Raw genomic sequence first — 20,184 nt, 5'->3', positions numbered from 1 at the left:
TTCTTGGTGCGCTCCCCAGCACTTGATGGCAAATTTTGTTAGTGTTGGACCCCCAGATTACGAGTGTTGCGATAGATTATAAGAACTAGTTCGGCGGGACATTTCTAACACTAGGACGTATACTATCGATATTAAGGCCGATAGGGGAGATCGATATAATGTATGGGAAAGGTGACCACCATTAGATTCCTGGAAGTTAGCACATGTAAAGTTTTCACTCTTTTCTGATTTGGCACGGGAAGTAAGCGGACTAAAAGTAAGAATTGTGAACCTAAGTTAGAAACCCTAACCTAATATTGTAACCTACAGGAAATTTAAGTGCTCGCCAAATGCTCGATTTGAATTGCTTCGCATTGAAGTGCTTGCGCTAATAAATATTATTGGAAACTACGTAAGCTTCAGTATTCTTGGCGGCGCTGGAACTTTTCGAACTCCCGCAACATTCTTAAATTTCTTTTATGGTGAAATTTCCCCAGAGCGGTGCTCTGAGGCGTGCTACATACGTCATGGATCAATCTACCGAACCCAGCGGCGAGGAAAGCCATGCTTTTAAATGTTCCCTATGTCAAATAGCGAACGAGGATGTCACACTTGTCTGCAATGGCAGCGAATGTGAAAGCATGTGCCACCCAGGTTGCGCCGAGGAAAGGGTAGACGGAGTAGGTTGGATCTGCGCAGCGTGCGAGGCTGATGCCCACGAGCAGAATCACATGACGTTCAGATCAGGAAAGCTCGAGGAAACGGTTCCTTCAAAGGAATACAACACAACCCCACAAGGTGGAGACCCGGACGAGCAAGGAGCGGATGGAGCCCCTACATCGAAGAGGGAAGCACTGCACCTGCGCGAGGAGTTGACGTTGTTAGAAGAAGAGGACCACATTCTAAAACTGAGGCAGCAACTACTGCAGAGGCGAAGGGAGCTTCTGTCGAGGTCCGCAGCGGAGCGGGCTGACCTCAGTTGGACGGCAAATGTGCCGGAGGCATGCAGTACCCAAGCGTGCCAGAAACCCCAAGTGTCGAACAACACATTACTGGATGTACCAGGGTTCAACAGTAAGAAGTCATCTTACCCATGGATGTTGAGTACCGGCGGGGAGCGTGACACTGTAGTCATGTCGGGCCGACCAGCAGCCAGAATATCAGCAGAGCAGCTGGCTGCGCGGAAAACTAATGTTGCTGACTTGGTAAAGTTTTCCGGAAAGCCTGAGGACTGGCCCATGTTCCTGGCCACGTACGAACAGTCGACCGAGCTATGTGGGTTTTCCGACGCCGAGAACCTGATGCGGCTGCGCCACGCACTGGAGGGTCCAGCAAAGTTAGCGGTTCGGAGCTTAATGCTACACGCAGACTGCGTTCCGCAGATATTGTCCACATTGGAGATGCGTTTCGGAAGGCCGGAAATAATAATCGATTTGTTGCTTAAACAAATAAAACAATTTCCCTCGGTGAGGGAAAACAAGTTGGAGAACATAGTCGACTTTGCTATGGAGGTGCAAAACGTGTGCGCCACCATGAAGGCGTCCAAGTTGGAGCAGTACCTCAACAACCCTGCTCTAACGCAAGAATTGGTATCCAAACTGCCATGCATACTCCAGACCTTTTGGGGCATGCACAAGATGACTCTACGTGTGTGTACCCTGGCAGACTTTAGCGCATGGCTCTCGCAGATGGCGCAAGGAGCGAACAGCGTTATGGTTCCCAGTTCGCAAGGAAGGTCTGAGAGGCGAGGAGTGGTGAATACGCACGTGGTGCGTAAGGCATGCAAGGTGTGTCTAAAGAACTGTGGATCAGTTCAGGAGTGCAGAAAGTTCCTGGAGATGACAACTTCAGATCGTTGGAAGATGACCAGGCGATTAGGACTATGCTGGCGGTGCTTCTCAAATCACACAGTCCAGTCTTGCGGTATGGCTGGCACTTGCGGCTTAGAAGGGTGTCAGCAGAAGCACCACCCATTGCTACATCGGGAGAGCCGTGAAGGTGTTCAGGCTAACTGTAATGCTCATCGTCAAGACGCAGCAGCTGCTGTGCTGTTTCGCGTCGTACCAGTGACGCTTTACTCCAATGGGAATCAAGTTAACACACACGCCTTTTTAGACGACGGATCTTCTCTCACCCTGATTGATGAACCCCTGTTGGCGGCCCTAGGAGTGAAGGGACAACGACAGCCTCTCTGTATGCAGTGGACCGCAGGGATGCATCGCTACGAAGACGAATCCGTTAGAGTGGATCTTCAAATCTCGGGTGCCGGCATGACCAAGGTATACAATTTGAGAGATGTTCACTCTGTCAAAGCACTTGATCTCCCGGCGCAAACGTTGGATGTCGACCATCTGAAGAACAAGTACAAGCACCTAAGACACTTACCACTAGGAGGCTACGCTGGAGCCCAACCGAGACTGCTGATCGGTCTTAACAACTGCGGTCTTGGACGCGCCCTCCGCACAAGGGAAGGCAGTCTGGAGGAACCCATCGCCGAGAAGACCCGACTAGGATGGACGGTTAAAGGCGGTGGAACAACGTCCTCTACGGATGCGGAAATCAGAAGATATCATGTATTCCAGATATGTGCTTGTGAGGAGGACAACAATAAAGAGATTCTGCGACTTCTCCGACAACACCTGTGGTCGGAACAGGAAGTGGGTTACGGAGCGGAGTGTAAATCCCAATCTGATGACGATCTTCTGGCCGTCCGGCAATTGGAGGCAAATACGATGCGCGTCGAAGGACGGTTTGAGACCAGCCTGCTGTGGAGGCATAAGGATAGTGATCTACCCGATAGTCTGCCCACCGCCCTCAAGCGAGCACATTGTCTTAATCAGAAGCTGTTGCGTCAACCAGACCTGGCTAGCGAGGTGCGACGACAACTAGACGAGTACGTACGGAAAGGATATGCAAGACCAATCTCACCAACAGAAGCAGTTGAAAGCCCTTACTGGTATCTGCCAATATTCCCCGTAGTCAACGTTAATAAGCCGGGAAAGCTTCGCATTGTGTGGGACGCAGCCGCAAGAAGCGAGGGTATTTCACTTAACTCTCTACTGCTGAAAGAGCCAGCTCAACTGGCGCCTCTGGTGCCCATACTACGCAGGTACCGAGAAAGGCGAGTGGCCATCGGCGGAGACATTGCGGAAATGTTTCACCAGGTGAGAATACGCGCAGAAGATCAAAGGTATCAACGCTTCATATTCATAGACCCGGAAACGCAAAAGCGGGAGAACTACGTTATGCAAGTAATGACCTTTGGGGCAAGTTGCTCCCCAAGCTGCGCGCAATTTGTGAAGAACCGAAATGCCAGTGAATTCGAGAAGCAGTATCCGAGAGCCGTGAAGTGCATTCTTGAGAATCACTATGTAGACGACATGCTGGATAGTGTTGACACAGAAGAAGAGGCAATTAACTTGGCCAGAACCGTGCACCATATACATTCTCAAGCGGGATTCCACATACGAAACTGGGTTTCCAACTCCCGAACAGTCCTGGAGGCACTAGGACAAGAGAAGGGTGCGATGGTACAACTGGATGAGAACGCTGACAAGGGTACAGAGAAGGTTCTTGGCATGTGGTGGGATACAAAGAAGATATGATCAGGTATCGCGTATCGCCAAGATACAAGCAAGGGGAAGTGCTGCAAGGGAAACGCCGCCCCACCAAGCGGGAGTTTCTAAGCATGATGATGTCCATATACGACCCGCTTGGACTCATTTCATTCTTCGTGATGTACGCCAAAACCATGTTTCAAGAGATTTGGCGGTCTGGATGTCAGTGGGACGACCCTATACTGGAAGCAGAATGGATCAAATGGAAGCGATGGATTCATCACATTCCCAATATCGAGGAATTGTGCATCCCCAGGTGCTATATGCCTAAACAGCTGCGGGGGCACCAGGTGGAGATGCACACCTTTGTAGATGCCAGCGAAAGTGGATTCGCAGCCGTGTGTTATCTACGAATCAAATTTGGACCCGCTATCCACTGCTGCTTGCTGGGCAGCAAAGCAAAGGTAGCTCCGCTGAGGCTGGTATCTATCCCACGTCTGGAACTCATGGGCGCTACTCTTGGCGCCAGGCTGGCATATGAAGTGGAAAAGTCACTTGCCATGCAGATTTGCAAACGGATATTCTGGACCGATTCGAGAACAGTGCTGAGCTGGCTGCGCTCGGATCAGAGGAAGTACAAGCAATTTGTGGCGTTTCGGGTAAGCGAAATATTAGATACCACAAAGCAGGAGGACTGGCGCTGGGTTCCAACTTCCCAAAATGTAGCAGACGAAGCTACGAAGTGGACCCGGACACCCGACTTCAGCAGCGGAAGCCGATGGCTAAATGGGCCAAAATTCCTATGGCAGGAATCAGAAGGCTGGCCAACTGAATCAGCCCAAAAAACCGACGAAACTGATGCTGAACTAAAGGTGCAGTTTATTGGAGTATGCGCATGGAACGAAAGCATAAGTCATGCACAGCTTATCGACCCGTTGAGATTCTCTTCTTGGACCAGACTACTGCGGAGTATGGCGAAAGTGATCTGGAGCCTTCGACGCTGGAAATCAAAAGGGCTGACAGCCAAACAAGTTGAAGACTCGACTACCCAAGAGGATCTTTTAATGGCAGAAAGTATCCTATGGTCAGATGCGCAGGCCGAGCACTACCAGGACGAGCTGGCATTGCTGCGCATGGGTCGACCTCTGACGAGGAAAAGTTCCTTGTACAAATTGGGGCCGTACCTCGACGGTAACGGTGTGTTACGACTTCAAGAGCGCACGAAGATGGGAAGCGGTAAGGATAGAGTGGTCCTACCTAGCAGTAGTCCCATCACCCAGCTTATCATTGCGGAGCTACACGCAAAGCTTCTGCATGCCAACCACGAGACCCTGATCAACGAGCTCCGACAGAGTTTCTGGATCCCCAAGCTGAGGCCAACCGTTGCACGCTTACGTCGATCCTGTCAAATATGTAAGAATAGGCAGGCAGCACCCAGGCCACCTCGGATGGCAGATCTCCCATATCCAAGGCTGGCTGCATTCCATCGTCCGTTCAGTTACACAGGAGTGGATTATTTTGGACCTCTTCTGGTTACGGTTAGGCGAAGCTCGGAAAAAAGATACGGAGTGTTGTTCACTTGCCTCTCTACGAGAGCCATACACTTGGAGGTAGCGTATTCCCTAACAGCCGACTCTTGTATTCTAGCAGTGCGCAACTTCATAGCTCGGCGTGGCAGGCCCGTGGAACTGTGGAGCGACAACGGCACCAACTTCCAAGGGGCTAGTACCGAACTCCGGAGGGCACTGGACGTGCTGGACAAGGTTCAGCTGGAACGTGAGTTTACCGGCCCTGAGATGAAGTGGAAGTTCATCCCTCCTGCATCGCCCCACATGGGTGGGGCTTGGGAGCGCTTGGTGCGATCAGTGAAGGTGGCTCTGTACTCCATTCTATCAAGCGCACGACCCTCGGACGAGTTGCTTCGCGGGGCGCTAATGGAAGTAGAAATGATAGTGAACTCTCGGCCGCTCACCTACATCCCGGTAAAAGACGAGAATGAGGAGGCCCTCACACCTAATCATTTCCTGCTCGGGAGTTCAAGTGGAAGTAAGCCGGCTACGGAACCTACTGTCGAAGGAATGCTGCTCAAAAGGAGCTGGATGGCATCGCAGCAGCTTGCGGATATGTTCTGGAAGCGGTGGCTATTGGAATACCTGCCGGTGATCACGAGACGTGGGAAATGGTGTCACGATAGCAAACCGCTAGAGGCAGGAGACATTGTTTACGTCTGCGACCCTGGCAACCCCAGATCCAGCTGGCCCAAAGGCCGTATCTTGAGCGTGAAGCTCAGCGCAGATGGACAAGTGAGGAGCGCTACAGTGAAGACGATCTCTGGAGTATACGTGAGACCAGCCACGAAGCTTGCAGTTCTATCTATCGAGTCTAATGGGGTAGAATCCAGTCGGAATATACCGGCGGGGAGTGTTGCGATAGATTATAAGAACTAGTTCGGCGGGACATTTCTAACACTAGGACGTATACTATCGATATTAAGGCCGATAGGGGAGATCGATATAATGTATGGGAAAGGTGACCACCATTAGATTCCTGGAAGTTAGCACATGTAAAGTTTTCACTCTTTTCTGATTTGGCACGGGAAGTAAGCGGACTAAAAGTAAGAATTGTGAACCTAAGTTAGAAACCCTAACCTAATATTGTAACCTACAGGAAATTTAAGTGCTCGCCAAATGCTCGATTTGAATTGCTTCGCATTGAAGTGCTTGCGCTAATAAATATTATTGGAAACTACGTAAGCTTCAGTATTCTTGGCGGCGCTGGAACTTTTCGAACTCCCGCAACAACGAGAATACCACTTTTTTTTTCGATGGTACAGTTTTTTTAAAGATTTTTAAAGTTTGAAATGTTGAATTTCGGACTTTTTTCTAATTTATTCTTATATCTCGGCATATATACACCCGATTGGGTCGGTTTTTATTTTATTTTAAAGTCAATAGATTAGATGGCCCAAATCCTTGGAAAATTGGATTTATGGTGGATTTTTAAAGTTCGGATTTTTCAACTTTTTTCGGTTGACGGAGTCCAAATTTAAGATTTATCATAGGCGGCGACATGTAAACAAAAATGAGTGGTGTTGGCAGCCGGGTCACTAAAAAGTCAAATCAGATATTTAAAAGATAGAAAATATTAAAGTGAATTTAATTTTTGTAATTAAGGTTACTTTTTTTATAAGAATGAATTATCCAAATGGATAGTACCTAATTAAAACAAATAAGAGGTAACCCAAAATAATGTACAGGTTGCCATGGAAGTGTGGGTGAAGAAAAAAAAAGAAGACTCCGTCTAAGTCTCCTTAAATCCCTGATCGTTTGAAGATCTGTTCCTCCTTGGTTATCTCAGTAGTGGGTATAGTCGATTACAACTCTTGTAGGTACATTTTAGTAGTTTCAGACAGAGCACTTAATTTCTTGTTTTTATGTTTAGGATTGTCTTAAGTAGAAAGAACCCACGCCAGTCCAACAAGCATAGCGCAGAGCATCGCTAGAAGTGCACGACCTCTACGACAGCATACCCCAGATCAGCTTGAGAACCGTTAGGATTCGAGTTGAACGCTACATAGTTTATATACCATTGCAGGTATAACAGCTTATTTAAAATGTTGTTTTTAAATTGTCAAAAGTTACAATGTTTTTTCTATTATTCCTATGGGAGCCAGAAAATATAGTGGTCCGATCCGGCTTGTTCCCACATATGTAATAACTGTGTTCAGTCCCACGGTACACAGTTTATCCACACAGCTGATAGCCCTGCCAACTGACTTCGAAGGTCAAGATATCTGGCAACTCTACAGTACGAGAAGGAGGAGAAGAGATCCCAGGAACACGAGCTTCAGCGACAAGACCAACAGCAGTCTTGTCTTTCCATTGCGAAATATTAAAGTAAAATCATGACCCAAAGTTAAGTGTAACCGTTATAACCTAATGAATTAAAGATTGAATTGTTATATTTGAACTTCAGTCGTTTTAACTAATCCCAAGAGCCCCACTTACTATGACAGCCGTGTATATTAATTTCGGCACGGCGTCACAATCGATCATGGTGGCCCATGAGGGGACTCTTGCTTGAAGTTTAAAATCTGAGTTTGATCTTTCATTTGTTAAATTATAAAACATATCACTTATCCCGCTATCTCACACAAATTGCGATCGTCTTCGTTTGGATCACGTGAGTACGGGTGCTATTGATTTTACCAAGTGAAGCTAGGTTAGGTTATATATAAATTGGTAACACAATATCACAATATGTCTGACACCGAAGCTGATGATCCATCATTTGTTACACTTCAAAAGGAGCGTCTTCTTAGTCTTACACGTCTGCTACAGAATTACAAGAAGGATTCCGCGTCTCGAAAAACCGAAAGCTATTATGTGAAACGCCTGCAGCAAATCGAGAGTTTAAATTCGGCTTTTGAGACCACCCATCAAGTAATCATCTGCACAGAGGGATACGACAAAACGGACTATCACGCCAAGAAGATCGCCGTCACTTTTGAGGATCTGTACATGGAAACCTACTGTCCAGTAGCTGAAGACCAACGAATCAAGTTCCCAGTGTTGCCGTCCTCAGCCTCGTCACCACCCGCCGTTTCGACGGTGGCCGACGCACGTGTCCACATGCCACAACTGCCAATGCCCAAGTTTAGCGGAAACTGCGTTGATTGGCCGGGATATTATGACACCTTCACTCGGATAATTCATAAAAATGAGCGGCTGGACAATATTCAACGGTTTCATTTTCTCAAAGAATCTCTGCCAGCTGGTCAGGATTGCGATATTCGGCAAATTCCTTTGACGACCGCTAATTATACGGTGGCATGGGACACATTAGTTAAACGTTATAATAATCCACGCGCGGTCTTCTCTAACCACTTGAACATGTTGTACCAGTTGCCAAGCCTAACCAAGGAGAAGCCCGATGATATCCGATCCATGATAAGTGCAGTCAACGTCTGCGCAGCCGCCTGTAACAATATCAACGCATCATTGCAGGACGGTGATCAGTGGCTCGCCCATTTTTTGACATCAAAATTACCGAAAGACACGCACTCCGCCTGGGAGCATTATCTAGGCAGTCAAACCCACATTCCCTCGTACAAGGATCTTGAACAGTTTCTCAACAACCGCTTAATCACCCTAGACGCCATTGAAAACAGAAACTGTTCGGGCACAAGCAAATCTGGATCATCCCAATCAGACACTACCAAACGCATCTCGGTTCATAACACCCATGCGCAACCAAGCCCCCCTGTGCTTCGTTGCCCACACGGCGATGGTAATCATATCCTTCGTCGATGTCAGCGATTCCTAAGCTTGGACTGCTACCAACGTAAGGAGGTCATGAGTAAATCAAACCTATGCCTTAACTGCTTGAGCAAATCGCACATGCTTGCCCGCTGTCCAAGTGTAAAGAATTGCTACCACTGTGGACACCACCACCATTTTTTGCTACATCCGGCAGCGGCGCCAAGCATCACTCAAGCACCCCAACCCTACTCCACGACCGTACCATCCCGTCAACCACATATCGCTTCGATTATGAACAACAACACCGTACCAGTTAGCCCCCCTGCTAACCCAAACCTACAATGTTATTCTTCCACAGCCTCCCATGCAACGCGACAGAATATCTTGTTAGCTACCGCACGGGTTATTGTCTGCCACCCCCAGAGCGGCGCTCAAGCAACAATAACTGCCCTCATCGACCAGGGGTCGGAAGCTACAATAATCTCAGAGCATGCAGTCCAAGCTCTCCAACTTCCACGATGCAGAATTCGCGCTTCCATCGCCGGTGTCGGCCAAACTCTGGGTCAACGGTGCAGCTATACAGCAAGCTGCTGCATCCGAACGTCACTAAACCCAACGTTTTACGTTTTACGTTTTAAACTCGCTAACCTCACATTTAACACATCAATGGACTCCAACTCTCAGATCCTCAATACTATCGCTCAAAGCGCATAGATCTCATCATCGGAGCCGACCTCATGGCGGGTCTACTCCTTCCGGGAACCCAAATCGGAACTCTAGACGAACACATTGCACAAAATTCTCATCTGGGTTGGATGATACTTGGCAAATTCTAGGATTCAATCCACACATTTACTATTCGCTGTCATCGAACCGCCCTATATACGGAAGCGCTGTTAAGGTATTTCTGCGAAATAGAATCCGTCCCAAGCCGATCCCTTCACTCTGATGAAGAGCGGTGGTGTGAGTCCTTCTTTAAGGACACGCACGTCAACCAAACGGTAGTTTTATGGTTCGACTACCTTTCAAGTGGTATTTCGATCCCACAATGACCCTGGGAAATTCGCATCAAGTCGCATTAAACAGGTTCCTTCAACTAGAACGGCGTTATCAACGGGATCCGGAAAAATGGATTCGCTACAAAGAGGGAATAGATGAGTTTTTTGAAGTGGGACAAATTACACCAGCAATCTCAAGTGAGAATGCAACAGTTGTTACCTCCACAAAATCCTGTCGGGTCGAATCCTGCGTTCTGCCTCATCACGATGTCTATAAAGCGCATTGTATTCGACGCATAGGCAAAAACCTCAAACGGTCGATCTCTAAACGATGTTTTGTCCGTAGGACCCACGCTACAAAATGATCTCTCTGCTGTGTTGTTGAATTGGAGACAGTACCGATACGTGTTGATTAGGGAGGTCCAAATTTGTATGAAAATTTTTAAGGGCCTACTCTCACCCGCTTATACGGTGCGCATTGTGGTATTCAAGGTATACCAAAAGACAATTTTTAAAAAAATCGTGTTTTAGGGTCTGCGAATTGGTTTCAAAGTTTATCACCCATAAGCAGTGTTGCCTTCGATCAAAAAGGTGGCATAGATATCAACAATTCAGTTGATGTTTTGCTCTCCTTTTTTTTAACAATTATTCCAAAGAAATTCATAATTTGACAAGACAAGAAATGGGAGGGCGATTTTTTTCGACCAAATTCGAACTGTTATACATGTCGTATGAGTAATTTTAAAGCAAACTTTGAAGACGTTTCGCGAGGTCTAAATCTCGAAAAAAAATTTTTTGTTTTCACATACATTTTTTGCATACTTTAATATACCATGTTAGGGGGTGAGAAAAGAATTTCATTTTTTGGACCGCCCTAGTGTTCACTGCCAACATCCAGCGCTTGTACCGTTGCCTCGACGTACATCCGGACGACACACAGTATCAGGGTATTTTATGGCGGGCGGCGGATGGAAACATCAAGCAATATTGTCTATCAACTGTAACCGCTTCGGCACCATTTACCGCCATAAGAGTAATTCGTCAAATTGCAGATGAGCGCGTATTTCCGTATTTCCTTACAAGTGGCGCCCGAGCAGGGACATTGAGGCTAACTAGAGCAACACCAAAGTTGCCTAAAGACCCACCAAATACAAATCTTTATCCTAATGAATCGCACTCCTGATGAGGACTACGAACAGTCAAAGCGGAGGAGCGCGTCGAGCACAAGAAAGAGGAAAGTAGAGAATCGTTATCGTAAAGAAAAAGGAAGGAGTTTCGCGCATTGCAGTAAACCATGGCGGATACGAAGGAGTCCGACGGCGAATATGAAGAAGCCGATTTGATCGAAAACCCAGGTGTGGGGGTACGATGGATTTACGCCCGTCGTAAAGACGAGCTAGCCGCTCTAGCACTCGAGTTCGGATTCAGCGCCGACGGCACCGTAGCAGAAACGCAGTAGGCATTCGCTACACTTGTGAGTTCAGGATCCTTTCCAGAGTCGGTGTGGAAACGACTCACTCAGTTACAGGAGCAGTACAGCTCAAGAACTGTAAGCCCCACGCAGGGAGTCAAAATGTCACAAGTTAGCCAGAATCAAGTTCCAAATGTCTCCGGATCTGCCTCGCCCGTAAGACTGACAAGCTATCGAGGGGTCCATCCAGGTACGACACAAAATCTCATCGCCCCACCACTCGAATATCACGTCGTGCCAAAACTGCCAGAGCCAGGAGCCCACGTGACCATTACTCTTCCCCGACATTTACCAGCACAAATGGAACCTTCGTTTCGACGGAACGGCTGATCCGTTGACCTTGATCGCTAAACTTGAAGAGAAAATAGCAACACGGAATTAATCAGGAGGAGGTACCTCGCGCCATTTCAGAAATTCTGGAAGGTAGAGCAGCACGATGGTTCCGTCGATTTCTTCGCTTACAGATGGCTACGTGGGAATTCCGGGCCGAGTTCTTAAATTTCTTCCTGCCCCTACGTTACTTCGAGAGACTAGACGAGATACGAGCCCACGTCCAGGAAGTGGACGAGACATTCAAGGATTACTTGGTTGAGTTGCGGACTAAGATGCAGCAAGCCGGTTACAAAAAAGAAGAAGAACTCTATCGGATTTACGAAAAATTACGCATGGCGACGGAATACGAGAGTGTGAGACAATTGACGTCGGGTCGCGCAGGATGTTCCCCGGATAGGAACAACAGACCGGGATAGAGCTAACCCTCGTCTGACGCCGAACCCCTTTCGAAGTCCCAGGGTATACAGTCAAGGAGGAAATGTAACTCACCAAATGATCAGACAGCCCCTAGCAAGCATCGACGTACAGCGAGCTTGCTGGGTTGTACTAATGCACGCCTGAATTTTTGTTGGGATTGTAGTCGCAGGAACGTATTGACCGTCAATTGTTGTCGCCGTGACGCCCCGGGAAACGAACGACGTCTTCGCCGAGATGCGGGCGCAGTGGAGACGAGCGAAGTAACAGCCCGACACCAAGACACCCACCGTTAAGGATAAAAAACGGTCTGATCACCGCTACCGTACAGATTGGAGGCCGGTGGCTGGACGCCACGGTGGATACGGGGGCGTCGAGGAGTTTTGTGAGTGAAGGATTCGCTCGCATGGCAGCGCGACCTGATGAGATGCAAGAGGTCATGATCGGTCGAGTCTGGCCGTGAATAAGTTGTAGCGTACTCGAGTGGAACTAGCTGGCACGCAAGTGTGGATGCCTTTCTTAGTGATGCCAACCATGTTGGATCGCCTGATATTAGGGATGGATTTCTTGGCGGCGATGGGGACGCGGATAAGGGTAAAATTGAGCCCGTCGTTGGAAAATCCCCGACTGCGACCAAGTAAAATTGACCTAAGGTCGTCAGAGGACACAAGTCCGGAAACACTCGGAGGATGGAATATGATGGCTCCGGAGAGTCAGGAATCGAACGAAAAGGACACTATGCATACGGAGCAGAGTGAGGTCCCCGCGCACAATCGGATCATGCGTCAGATGACCGCATCCGAAGAACGAAAAGTCGTCAACGGAGGAATCGATATCAGAGAGTACGACGAACCGCGAAGGACCTTGGAGGATTTCCAGACTGACGAAATCGACAAAACAAAAGGTGGAGAATCCAGAACAAAAGAGGATGACCTAAGACCCGAGCGGGAATTCATCGCCCATGAGCTAGCGCTTTTCGAGGAGCTTCGAGAGGTAACACACGTGGCGGAGCACCGGATTGTAATGCGAGACGATAAACCCTTGAAACAGAGATACAACCCGAGAAATCCGGCAATGCAAAGTGTGATCGACGCTCAAGTGGACGAACTGCTTCGCGAGTACGCTATCGAACCTTCACGGAGTCCGCATAGCGCATCTATAGTGTTGGTCAAGAAAAAGACGGGTGTAAGGATGCTTGTAAGGATGTCGGATCCAGAGGGCGAGGCCGCAGCCGGATTTCGTCGTGACGTGTCGAAATACGGAGTGAGGGGACCGAGAATCCTACGGGCTGGACCTTCGGGCGAGGCCGCAGCCGGATTTCGTCGTGACGTGTCGAAATACGGAGTGAGGAGACCGAGAATCCTACGGGCTGGACCTTCGGGCGAGGCCAAAGCCGGATTTTTATCGCGAAGGGTCGAAGAGCGAGCTTTGGTTACCTACGTCGCACTATGGGGCATTTGACCACTTTTCTTGGCCGAAATTAATTACTCGGTCAATTCAAAAGATATTGACTTGAAAGTTTACCAGTCGCCATTTTTTATCCATACGCATATTATATATGAGAATCATCCGGATCGGAAAACTATATCATATAGCTGCCATAGAAACGACCAAATTATCGTTGCTGTTTTTGGAGATAAATGCACATAACTTTAGAAATAGCAATTATGTCAGTTCTTAAAACAATATTAAAAGTTTCGTACAAATAGGATGACTATATCCTAAAGTTCTCAAAAAGAGGTGACAAGGAAAGAATTTGCTCTACATTTGTGCGACTTTTTGTTCAAGTTGTAGCGAAAATTTCGTTTTAAAGCCGCTAAAGTCCACTTAAGTTAGTCAATTACAAAGCTAAGTATTACTACTCTATTTTGATAATAATTTAAAGCCAGAAAAGTCCTTACTTACTTAGCAACCAGTGCAAACGATAGGAGTGTGTGAAATTTGAGGTTATGGTCTAAAAAATTAAATTACAGAAAAAGTGGCAATAAGTGGCGATTCTGACCATATACATTTTAACAACAATTAAATAATCTACAAATCCCAATAGTTTCCAGAAGTGGACTCCGCTGGACTTACATTGTTGCTCCATTTGAAATATAGTTTTCTTACGAAAATGTACTTGTTAGACCACTCCCTTTAACACTCATTTATAAGAAAAATCCGTCTGGTTTTTGTCGTCTAACCACACAACTACTTAGTACATAGCATAGTCCTTTAAATCCAATCCAAAAAGTTTACTTAGATTGCTTAAAAACTCAAATTTAAAGCACTTTAAAACTGCAAGCAAAAAGTCAAAATACAACAGCCCGATAATTGAATTTCGAACAGCTGATTTAACAGCTTCTAACTTAACAGAGGCGACCTCTATCGGATTTCTCTAAACGTAACATTGTTAAATGGTCTTCTGTTAACACATCCTCAATCAACATTTTTCGTTTTAACGACTTTTAAAAAATGACCAACCAAGGTGGTCAAATGCCCCATAGTGCGTCGGAACCGTGAACCTATTTTGGTTCGATACCCGAAAATCCCATTGGTTCGGTTTCCGACTATGAAATAATAATTCTCCATTTAATTCTCTTACAAACTAATAATGATAATAACAAAAGACTTAAACAACTAAAACTTATATATATATTGTGGGGTCCAGCCGTCAGGCATGATCGTCACACCCCCCTTTCCTACCGGGGGCTGATTGACGCCGTTGTGACGTCGATTGAGCGGCCACATCATCTTCCTGGGTCACGCTGACAGGGTTCCAAGCCGACGGACTGGCCTTGGGTATCGCTGAGCTCAGAAACACGCGACGAAAAAAGGGGCGGTCTTCTACCTCGTCCTCGCTATCGGTCGCCAGCTTGCGTTCCGTGAAGCATTTGAAACGGTGCGTTTCAGGGTGTGAGTCCACGCGGTAGCGTTTTGCGTCTGGCCGAGTGATCTCGTCGGGGGAGTCACAGAGCGAAGTCGGAAAGGCAGCGATCGGACGTGTCTGGGTTGTTTGTGCTCGAGTCTTCTTCGGCGAGCGTCGCGGGCGTGCCGGGGATGTCTGACTCGTCTGGACACGAGTCGCCCTCGGCGAACGTTGTGGGCGCATCGGGGACGTCTGAGGGTCAAGCTGGCCGTCGCGTCTTTCCGGGTTTAGGGCTCCACATACCCGAGACTTACCCGTGTCACCTGGCTCCTGGTCGTCAGAAACTCCCGAGCCGCCGTCTGTCTCCCCTTCATCTTGGCCGTCACCGTCCTCCTCGACTTCTTCACCTTCGTCTCCCGATGACTCCGAATCTTCGCCGTCGTAACCGTCCGCGATTTAAGCCTTCAATTAAAACTTTAATTACCGGAAACTAAGGCAAAACCCCATCGAGTCGGCGGCATACGCTTAAGGTAAATTGATCAACAAATTTTTTTTATGAAGGAATGAACTGATTTGGGGATGGCACTCAGAGGAACTTAAAAAGCAACGTACTCATTTGCTCAAAAAAAAACCGTAAAAATCAACAAATACATTTTTTTAGAAAACAAGTAAGACATGCGACCTATATTATATTTTTTATTTGTTGAAAGTAATCACATCTACAAGTTTCGTAAAGAGTCGAACAGTTACATCAGCATCTTTGGCTTCAAGAATTTTTTTAATTTCAATCAATATTTAATGAATTTCCCGCTTTGAAAATACGGTAACAGAAATCTACTTGCCGGAATTCTTTAAAACTCTGGCATAAATTAGTTCAATGTATTATTAAAAGGAATTCAAACTTAAATTGGTCATTTTCATTAAAAAAAATCGTATTTTTGGTCAAAAATCGGATCGGCTGGCCCAGTGTACGAAATATATAGAAGCCACAAAATGAGTTTTTTATAAACACAATCCCTAGATATGTGCGTGTGTGTGCATTGCAGCTGACTAAGGAAGTTAGATTCGCTTAAATTCAAATTAATGATAATACAGATATCCTTTTGCATAACAAAATTGCATTTACATTTCTTTAACAGATCGAAGAAATTTTCTTATAAATTTTTGTGTTTTAAAATGCAAATAGCATTGAAAGTATTAAAAAAAACACACTACCTTCCAAAAACCCCCGATTACTAATTCGCCAAAAGTATATGGTTTTTATTTACCTTTTCGTTACCTATAAAATATATATATAAAAAATATTCCCAGGTATGCTTAGTTTTCCATTTAATTTCCGCAGGCGAAGCTGCGGGCTACCAACCCTGCTAGTTATTAATATTATTCTAAACAAGGTGAAAAATAATGGAATGAAGCAAAATATCAATGGTAAAATGCAGTAATATCGAATTGCTTTTCTTAATGCCGTTTTTTAAAATATTCAAATACATAAAGCAAAACATTGCTTCGCATAAATATTGGTGTGGATACCTTCCAAAAACCCCCCGTTAACTAATTCGCCAAGAGTATTTGGTTTTTATACCCGTTACTCGTAGAGTAAAAGGGTATATTGTATTCGTGCAAAAGTATGTAACAGGTAGAAGGAAGCGTTTCCGACCCCATAAAGTATATATATTCTTGATCAGGATCACTAGCCGAGTCGATCTAGCCATGTCCGTCTGTCCGTCTGTCCGTCTGTCTGTCTGTCTGTCTGTCTGTCCGTCTGTCCGTATGAACGCTGAGATCTCGGAAACTATAGAAGCTAGAAGATTGGCATTTTGCATGCAGATTCTAGGAATTCCTACGCAGCGCAAGTTTGTTTCAAAATGGTGCCACGCCCCCTCTAACGCCCACCATCGCTTATATACGATTTTAAAAATTTTAATATTTTGGAAAAGTAAAAATGCAGTTTTATTGTGTTTATCAATACCTATCGAAATGTAGAAGAAATTTTTCAAATCGGACCATTCGTTAAAAAGTTATGCGTGATCAACGTTTTCTATCTCTATCTCCATCTCCCTCGCACTCCCTTTACCTGAGTAACGGGTATCTGATAGTCGGGGCATCCGACTATAACGTTCCCTCTTGTTATTTACCTTTTCGTTACCTATAAATAATATTCCCTCTAATTTTATAAATCTTAACCAAAACAAGAGAGAACGTTATAGTCGGGTTGGTGTCCCGACTATCTAATACCCATCACACAGCTAAAGGGAGTGCGAGCGCTATAGTTGGGTTGGTGTCCCGACTATCTAATAATCGTAACTCAGCTAAAGGGAGTGCGAGGGAGATGGATATATAACATTTTGATTGCGTATAACTTTTTAATGATAGGTCCTACTTGAAAAATGTCTTTTAAATTATAAATATACACACCAAATTGCATTTCTACTTCTCGGAAGTCTTCTGGGCGCCAGACACATTTTAAAATTGTTAGTAGGCGATTGTGCGCGTTAGAGGGGGCGTGGCGCTCGGCTGAAATAAACTTGCGCTGCGTAGGAAGCCCAAGAATATGTGTGGGAAATCCCAGCCCAAATCTTAATATGAGGATAATTTTTTCATTCGGAAACCGCGTGTATTCCGGCGTACAGAATTTTTTTAATTTAAAATTCCCTTAAAAAATTCTTAATTTTAAAATTAAAAATTTTTAAAAATATTTTTTTGTAAGATATTAAGATGTCCTACAAAGTTGCTTACCAAATATTTAAATATCTCAAACGAGTCTCAAGTGCTGCATAACTTAAAAATCGGATCTTAATTAAAATATTACCAACGGTAAGAGTTAAAAAAAAAACCGATCCCTATATTTCAATCCTCTATCGAAAAAACAAGTTTCGATTTATTCTGAGATTTGACCCAAATTGGCCTGTCACGTTTCACGTGGAATTACCCATATAGGAGTGAAAGCAGCAGAACATTGAAGTCATGCAAGCGCTCTCGATGCACAGAAAGTTCTTTTGGCGACAGCAGTTGTAGATATTATAGGTGGCTCCTGTCAGATTCAGCCAGACAGAGTACTTTTGGATTCAGGTTCCCAGGTCAATTTTATAGCGGACGAGTTGGCAAGAGGTTTGCAGCTAAAACGTATTAGAAAAAATTAATTTGTTGGGAATTGGAAAATCTACCTCATCTGCGCACCAAGTTGTGCAAACAACAATTAGTTCTCGCATTCATAAATACGAAATGGTTGTTGACTTCGTCGTTCTAAAATCTATATCCTCTTATCAACCAGGAAATGGCGTTTCAATTGAACGCTCTGTAACGCTCGCCTTGTAGGAAAACTCTTTTCTGTCCTCTCTAGAGATACCCTAGTCCCTGAATCCACAACTAACACGCGATTGGGACCTTTTTAATACCCTAGCTTCAGCGGGAGGAATTGGGTGGGTTGTTGTCGATCGCGATTACGTCGAAATATTTAAAGATCCCTACTGAAACTAACTAATCGAAAGTCTGCACTGTAACCTCAAATTAATAATCCAAACAATGAATGGCGGATAAACTAAGCTGGTAGTATGTACATAAGTTGAACAGATAAAAAGAAGCGGATGAGACTAAGATGTTGTTCGTCCTACCCTTCTATACACTCCCAACCTTGGTTCTTTCGTTGGATATTAGGTAAGAACCCCAAAATTATTAGTTAATTATTTCTTTATTCCAGAGCACCATGTCCTCGGAAAACTTAATGGAGCTGAGCCTTGCATATTGGAATTTATAATTCAGATTCACAAAATTTGTTTACAATAATTGATTTACATTGATGTAAACTTCTCTTACCACTGGTGGGGGAAAACTGCAGAGTAGTCTGGCCAATTATTCCGCAAGGAATCAAAGGCTCGAATGACCAAAATGAAAGGGAATCCTGTAATAAGGAAAACAACCTTCACGTTTGAGTTCGGTATAAAAAACTGATTTTATTTTTCTAAGTCTTCGCTTACGTAACTAACATGAAATTCGTATAATATACTTATCTATGGTCTACGCAGAGACCACATCTGTTTGCCTGAGCGGGAGCCTTATCAACGGCCTCCCGCAAGGCGACCCTTTGTACAGTGTGAGAACTATATTTATGAGCAGGCTCAAGTGGCCTGTACTTAAGATTACAATTGATCGGCACTGCACCCTTGTAGGTTTAAAGTTACAGATTATTATTTACGGCTCTAGATTTTAACTTCATGATTTTTTTTCGGGTTTGATCTGTTTTACAATTTTAGGGGTTATTGGGGAATGAATTTCTTAACTTATATTGCTCCACATAACTTGTCGTTTAAATTTTAATTCTATCCATAGGTTTTATGACTGTTAAGTGCAATTGATCTGTGTAGGTTTTAAACTGTTTTACTTCATTATATTCACTTTTATTTCTGCGTTTTCTATCACCGTATTTGTCTGTTTACTTTTTATTTTATGGTTTACTTATGTAAGTCAAACCCTATTTAAACGCAATTAAAAAAATATTTTTATATTTAATATTTTTGTTTAAGAGTTTTTTGGTTGTTTTCATGTAGCTTGATGTAGGTCCATCGGTAAATACTGGACCTTGGACCCAGCCAAAGCGGAGAGACCGCGAAATAACGGTGCCGCGCTGGACCTTGGACCCACGCCGCCAAAGGGCAATAAGGTCGAATGGTAACCCCGCGGACTTGAACCGGCGCAAAGAGGATGCACCGTGAATTATCTTGGACCCCGCCGCAGCCTATAAAAGGACGGCGCAGGCGCAGCTCAAGGCAGTCAGTTGGAGTTCGCGCGACAGTCAGTGCAGTAAGCGCCGCTTACGTGACGTGTCGGTCGGAAGACGCGACGCTGGCAGCCGGAGTACAGGACAGACAACCAAGATACGCGAGCGAAAGTACAAGTGCAACCAGAGAACCAGAGATCAAGAATACAAGTGCGAGGATTCAATCGAGTCGGGGCCGTGAGAGTACCGTAGAAACCGAGTGCTCAACGCCGAAACTAGATACGAGAGTCAAGACGTAGGCCAAGGCTGAGACTGCAACGGTGAGATCTGCAGGACACAGAGATTGGAGTGGAGACGAGTGCAGGACAGGAGCAGAGTCGAGAGAAGGACGAGCTACCGGCAGGGTAAGCGCGGATCAAGAGTTTGTGCCACGCGTCGGGGTTACGCTGGACTGACGATAGGGCTGAATCCTCGGATTTGACCTGCGGGACATTTGTTTCTCAGGCTAAAGCCAGACCGACCCCAGGGAACACGATTAAACAGGTGATCCCAGGATCATTCTGATCGGACCCGAAAGGAAGGTTGTGCAGACTTCTTGAGTCCTACAAC

General features: G+C 45.5%; 2 protein-coding genes across 2 annotated transcripts; both read left to right on the top strand.

Moving 5' to 3' along the window:
* The first annotated feature begins 506 nt into the window (after positions 1 to 506).
* On the top strand, positions 507 to 3,584 carry LOC123002530 (uncharacterized). The gene has a single exon (XM_044392846.1). It carries the CDS (start codon positions 507 to 509, stop codon positions 3,582 to 3,584), a length of 3,078 nt encoding a protein of 1,025 aa, XP_044248781.1.
* LOC123002529 (uncharacterized) lies at positions 3,581 to 6,271 on the top strand. Its single transcript, XM_070212070.1, has 2 exons — positions 3,581 to 4,949; positions 5,184 to 6,271. Exons 1-2 carry the CDS (start codon positions 3,581 to 3,583, stop codon positions 5,981 to 5,983), a joined length of 2,169 nt encoding a protein of 722 aa, XP_070068171.1. The 3' UTR covers positions 5,984 to 6,271.
* The last annotated feature ends 13,913 nt before the right edge of the window (positions 6,272 to 20,184 follow it).

The sequence above is a fragment of the Drosophila takahashii genome, chromosome 2R (genome assembly GCF_030179915.1).
Source record: "Drosophila takahashii strain IR98-3 E-12201 chromosome 2R, DtakHiC1v2, whole genome shotgun sequence".
Taxonomy (NCBI): Eukaryota; Metazoa; Arthropoda; class Insecta; order Diptera; family Drosophilidae; genus Drosophila; species Drosophila takahashii.
The sequence above is the reverse complement of the archived record's forward strand: the minus strand, read 5'-3'. Positions and strand labels throughout refer to the sequence as shown.

Bases quoted from the DNA above. Each gene is read 5' to 3' on its own strand.
- LOC123002530 (XM_044392846.1), top strand. From the start codon at position 507: ATGGATCAATCTACCGAACCCAGCGGCGAGGAAAGCCATGCTTTTAAA.
- LOC123002529 (XM_070212070.1), top strand. From the start codon at position 3,581: ATGATCAGGTATCGCGTATCGCCAAGATACAAGCAAGGGGAAGTGCTG. The intron at 4,950-5,183 runs GTAAGAATAGGC...CTTGTATTCTAG, and splicing joins ACGTCGATCCTGTCAAATAT to CAGTGCGCAACTTCATAGCT.